Source organism: Myotis lucifugus, unplaced genomic scaffold (assembly GCF_000147115.1).
Source record: "Myotis lucifugus unplaced genomic scaffold, Myoluc2.0 scaffold_498, whole genome shotgun sequence".
NCBI lineage: Eukaryota > Metazoa > Chordata > Mammalia > Chiroptera > Vespertilionidae > Myotis > Myotis lucifugus.
In genome coordinates this window covers 45,334-51,153 of record NW_005871546.1, presented here as the reverse complement: position 1 = coordinate 51,153, position 5,820 = coordinate 45,334, and the positions used below count along the sequence as shown (strand labels likewise).

The 5,820-nt window shown below is 60.8% G+C and overlaps 1 protein-coding gene across 1 annotated transcript in view; it reads left to right on the top strand.

Moving 5' to 3' along the window:
* The first annotated feature begins 468 nt into the window (after positions 1-468).
* Positions 469-5,820, top strand: part of METRN (meteorin, glial cell differentiation regulator) — a 14,754-nt gene continuing 9,402 nt past the window's right edge. Inside the window, 1 exon segment of the mRNA XM_006109753.3 lies at positions 469-568. Coding sequence (XP_006109815.1) covers positions 469-568 — 100 coding nt within the window.

The following is a 5,820-nucleotide window of genomic DNA, read 5'->3' as shown; positions in this document are numbered from 1 at the left end:
ACTGTAGCCATTGACCAGAGGAGGAAGCCGAGCTGAGGCAGTGTGAATTGCTGGCACAAGGTCATAGTGGTAGAGCAGAGCTGGTTATGGAAGGCTATGTGAAGGGGGCTCTCCCCAGAGCGGGGCTGAGACCACCCTGGCTTCCCTTCTTAGGCCTCCAAGTCTGTGAATGGGTGTCAGAGGGCACAGGCCACAGATGGCCCTTGAGAGATGGGGCAGTGGGACTCTCACAGTGCTACCCTTTGCTCCACATTCCAGATATCCTGCCCACCAGACATCCAGCGAGGAGGCTGTGCACTGCGTTCATCCACATGGTCACACACACTGGACTCAAAACAGGCCCCACCTCGGCTGTGTGGCCTGGGCAAGGCCTTCTCTTCTCCAAGCCTCGCTCTCCTCACTTGGAAGCCAGAGAGGTGACAATACCTCCTCCACTGGACAGCATGTGCAAAGGGCTACGCATGCTGCATGGCTGACAATGCGCACTTAGAAAATGACACGGAAATTGCTTCTGAACCCCACGGCCTGCTCGAGTGGAAGGGGACAGGAGCCACTAGGAACGAGGGAGGTAAGTGGGCAGTCTTACCCTGCTCTTCCCAGCGCCACACCCTCTATTGCTTCCAAGCCCTGGACCGGACAACCCTTGCTAGCATTCCATGCCTGGAGAGGGTGCCCAGACCTGGGACACGTGCCCCTCATAACTGCCAACCCAGCTTTGGGCCCCAAAGCCCTCCTGACCTGGCAGCCATGAGCCCCTAGGCCAGAGTCCACCCTGGGCCCTCCCTCCCCTGAAGAGGCTCCCACACCTTGGCTAGCCCCTCCCTAGCTCATGACCAGGTAGCTCATGACTTCACACAGGTTGATACATGACATCTATAACTTCTGCCAATTACCCACTGGAGTAATGGATTTCAGCCTCAGAGCAGCTGGGGGGGGGGGGGGGTTTAGATTAGCCTCCAAGGAGTTAAAGTTTGCCCACAGTGGCGGGGGTGGTGTGACATGAGGGCTGCCCTTAATGCCAGCACAGGAGGAGGGGGCCGTCGTGGCCAGCAGTGTTTCATGGAGTTACAGGATGAAGGCCACAACCGGCCCCCACTCCTGGGTCCAGGGCAGAGGATATCCCGGTAACTCCCACCTTTGGGCTGCTGGGTGCAGAGAAGCAGCCCCAGCCTGAAGACCTTGTGTGTTCCCGGAGCAGGGCTCCATGATTTCATCCCTCAGGGCGCGCCGCCCACCCGGCCTTGGCCGCTTCCCACAGTCGAGGCGGGGCCGGCTTGGCCCTCGGCGCGCAGCACCATGGACAGCGCCCCAAGCAGCCGCTGTGCGCGTGCTCGAAGGCGAGGCCCGGCCGCCTCCACCGCGGACAGCGGCTGGTGGTGTGGTGGTGTGTGGGAGACGGATCCGGCAAACCCAGCTTAGCAGGGAGGGGCCCTGGAGGCGGAGAGGGGTTTCGGGGAGAGGAAAGAAGCCGCCCGGTTCGTCTAAGATCCCAAGGAGGCAGCGGAGGCGGCACTAGGGGAGAAATAACTCAAGAGCAGATTTAGACTGAAAATGCTTCCAGCCATGGGTGTGCGCGTGGAGTGCTTGAGTTGGGGGGGATGCACGTGGATGCCCCCCCGCAACTGTGAGGCTCCCTTCCTGTCCCCCACTGGAGCTCACATTTGCACACATCCATAGTCCTTATCTACACCCTCGGGTCTTCGGGGGACAAGCTGGGGGAAACAAACTTGCCTCTGGGAGAGTGCCCTCCGAAGGAGTGGCCAGGACCAGGTCGCCCTCAGCAGCCTGGTGGGGGTGATGGTGGGGGGGGGGCTTGGGGGGTGTCTGAGGCCTGGCTGCCCCTCATCCCACACCCCCACCCCGGCCAGAGGGTACTGCCTTGCCTGTCAGTCAGCCCCCCCCACCCCCCGCCCCATGCCCTGGATCAGAACTGCCTCCCTACAGAGGCAGCCCAGCTGCTCCTCAATTTTTGTCCATGGTCCTGCTGTGTTCCAGCTGTTCCTCACACTCCAGCCTCACTGACCCGGCCTGAGAATCCCCCGCTCTGTAGCTCAAAATTGGAAACAGCCACACTTTGGCCCAGGGGTCAGGGCTTTGGGAGAAAGGCGAGCTCAGGGTCAGAGATTGGTCTTCCTGCCAGTTAGGTCCATGCAGGGCTAGGACGAGGGCCCCTTTGCCTGGCCCAGGCCCCATCCACCTAGCCAGTTGGTTCACAGTGCCCCTACCTTCCTGGTACCTGTGACTGCACCCAGTGGGGCTTGAAGGTCCTGCTTGGAGTTTCCCACCAGCTGCTGGTCTGCTGGGGGCTGCCTCCCCATTTAGGGATAAACACCGGGAGCGAATGCTGGGAAAAGAGGCTTTTCAAAAAGATGCCCACACTTGCACTATTATTGGCCTCAGCACTGGCGGGTTGTTCTCAGTGAGGAGTAGAATGACAGGGGAGGTCCCCAGAGCTTGAGGCTCCTGGGGTCACCGCAGGGGAAGGGGGAAGATGGTGGCCTCTACTTTAGTTGTCTGGTCCTCCTCAGCCTGAACCAGAGCTGGGTCAGGGGGCCACTTGGGAGAGCCCCCGTGTTTCCCCAGCAGACTTACAGCGAAGCATGGTAGCCAGAGCGGACCTAGGAAACAGAGCGAGGCCCCGGGGACTCCTGGGAGTCCTCCGGAACTTTGTGACTTCCAGGCTGACAGGCTGCAGACAGCCACGCTGGGGCTTCGTAAGGAGCTGCCTCTTTTGCAGATCCTCACTAGGCCCTGAGACCCAGGTCATCACTAGGCCCGAAGGACCCCCAGCACTGAGGAAGCATCTCCAGGGTCTCAGTCAGCAGCTGGGCTCTCATCACTGTCTACCTACTGGCCTCTCCCCTTGGCTGGGGGCTCCTTGAGGAAAGATGGCACCAGGGCTCAGGGGCCTCATAGTGCTTGCTTGCTTGCTGAATGAATGAATGAATGAGGATTGGCAATCAGTTAGCAGGGGTCATGCAGAAAGGGGTGTGGCTACCTAAAGCCCATGAGGCTTGATGGAGGACAGGTTAGATTAAGAGGAGGGCAGTCAGAGGGGGAGCTGCAACTCCGTTCATTCATCCCGGTTGTGACAGGCCACAGGGGAGGGAGGCCACTGGGGTTGGCTTGGTACCAGAGTCTCTGGGAAGGCCCCCAAGACCCTGGGGCTCGAGGTGGGCCTTGCAGTTATTCAGACCCTTGGGAAGAGGATGACTCATGGCTCCTTTTCGGCCAAGACTCCCCTTGGGAACTGCAGGGTTAAGGAGGCTGGCTGCCTCTCCCCCATAATCCGGCCGGACCTGAGGAGAAGCGGACAGGCACCACCAGGAGGGAGGGAGGCTAGCGGTCCTGCTCTTCCCAGCACCACACCCCTCACTGCTGGTCTGAGTCCTTCACACACTGCCTAACCATCCGACATAGTGGGGAAAGCAGGGCTCAGAGAGTCAATTTTTAGAAGTTGAACAAATCTGGGATTTGAACCCAAGATCCCCATCTGTCTGACTCCCTAAGCCCAGGCCAGGCACAGTGGTCCAGAGGGCAACCCAGGCCCCCCAGCCAGCCTGTCACTGGCCAGGCACACCTCCTGTGGCCTCTTTACTCTGCCCTGTTCTGCTTACGTACCTGTGCCCTCCCAGTTCGGAACCCTGGGCTGGTGGTCTCCCCACCATTGTCCCTGTCACACCCCAATCTCCTTCCAGAGGCTGCAAGCTGCATGCCCACCACTGGGACACGAGGGCTGCCCTTAATGCCAGAACAGGAGGAGGGGGCCATCGTGTTCTTTTGGATGTTTATTCCCGGGAAACTCTACCCCTCATGACCCCCACCGTGGAGGACTCTTCCTCCATCTCTGATACCCCATCTGACAGAGCCTGCGCTGGACACTGGAGGTCTGGCCCCAGTACAACCTGCATTGACTAGTTCCCCCTGCCTGCTGAGAGCCATGAAGCTAGAAAAACTCACACAGACCGACCTGTGGTGGTAACCCCAGGGGCTGGGTGACAACCGGGGCAGCTTGGGATTGGGGGTGTGGTGCAGGCTGACACATTCCATGACAAACCCCGTGACTCAGGCACATTCACATCCCTGTCACTTTGCACACGTCCTAGCCGCAGCGCTCCCTTCCCGCCCCCAGCTTGGAGATGCTTCTGGGGTGCAGGCTGCCCCACCCATGCACCAGGGGCTCCGAGAAGGGAGCACGTGGCCTCAAGAGGGATTGGAGTTCATGCTCCAACAGTCTTCTGGCCAAGCTCGGGGCAGCTCAGCCAAGTGAGACTGGGCGCCTTGGGGAGTGGATGTGGGATGTCAGGCCTCATCTCAGCCCGTCTACTCTGAAGCACCTGAGCACCAGGGCCCAGGCCTGGGGTGTTCAGTGCCTGCTTCTTTGGGCGGCTGCCTCGATCCCTCTCCCTCTTTCCTGCCAAGTAGGGGAAGGTGGCCCAAGCCCACCCTCTGTGGCTGTTCTGGTTGAAGTCCCTCCCAGTCCACGTGTAGAAACGATTCTGAGCCACCCACCGACCCCACAAACCTTCCTTCACTGCCACCTCCACTCTTCCCACGCCAGCCTCTGAGACCCAGGTCACAAAATGGGGGCCAGCCAAGGAGCTCCTTCCCCTACCTCCGGGGGAGACCTCTCCCTGGCTCTCAGCAGTGCAGGCCTCCTGGGCTGGGCCCAGCTGTCTGAAGGGCACCAGGTCCCCCAACCTCAGGTTCACTTGTTTTCTTCCCATCAGTGGGAGATAGGACTCGCTCAAGTGCCCAGGAAGTGGGTGTGAGCTGGAGGGTGGCAAATGTCCCATGACCCTCCGCAGCATTAGAGGTTCTCATAGGCCTGGCCCAAGGTGAGGGGTGGCTGATGTGGGGAGAGCCAGAGACCGGAGGCGGGAAGCACTGGGGGAGCTAGTCCTGGGGTCCTGTGGGGCCCGAACAGCCCACCCTGCACTGCCCATGTTTACAACTGGGGCATGCCATTTTCTCCTCTCCAGACAGCTCAGCTCCAGCCCTGTGGCCACTTCCTGTTGAACCCATGGGTCTCCATCAGGCTTCTGACCTGGCCTGTGGGCCCCCAGACTTCTCAGGCCTTCTGCACCCAGGCTGCTGTCCAGCAGCCTTCAAAGGAGTCTGATGTAGGAAGGGGCCCAGTGCCTGCCTGGCACCAGGGAGGCCTGAACTGACTCTGGTCACTGGGAACTAGGAGGAGGCGGTGTGGGGAGGGGCATGCTGGAGGGGCAGGTGAGGTGGCATCCACCATCTGCTCTCTCCATGCAGGGGAGGCTTCCTGTGTAGAGGAAGGGAGGGGCTGGAGGAGTGGCCACTGGGCCTTGGGCTCCCTGAGGTTCCAATAGCCAGGGCTTCTCTCCTCCTGGGGTGATTGGTGTTCCATTCTCCCCACCTGCTCAAACTCCAGGAGTACAGGCCCCCCTCCCCAGCAAGTCCCAGGGTACCCATTTCCCCTTCTGAGGCCCTGCAGCTTTGGCCAAGGCCTGACCCCTCCTCCAGAACCAGGCATGTGCTCAGTCCCCTCCCGTCCCCTCCTTCTCCCACTGTGCCAGCTCCATACAGGCCCAGGGCCAGAAGGTGTCCAGAGGCAGACAGGCCCTGAGGCTGGGCATCCGCACGGCTCCACCTGGAGTGTGATGTATCCAACACCCTCTCACAGCCCAAGGGGCTGCTGGTGCTGAGGCTGGGAGCACAGAGCTCAGCCGTCAGGCGAGCTGGGGGCCTGCGATTTCCGCTTTCTAGGGGACACTGTCAGGTAGCACCGACCCACCGACTTGGTAGCACCGACCCACCGTCTTGGTCCGTTGCCATGGGGGAGTGGGC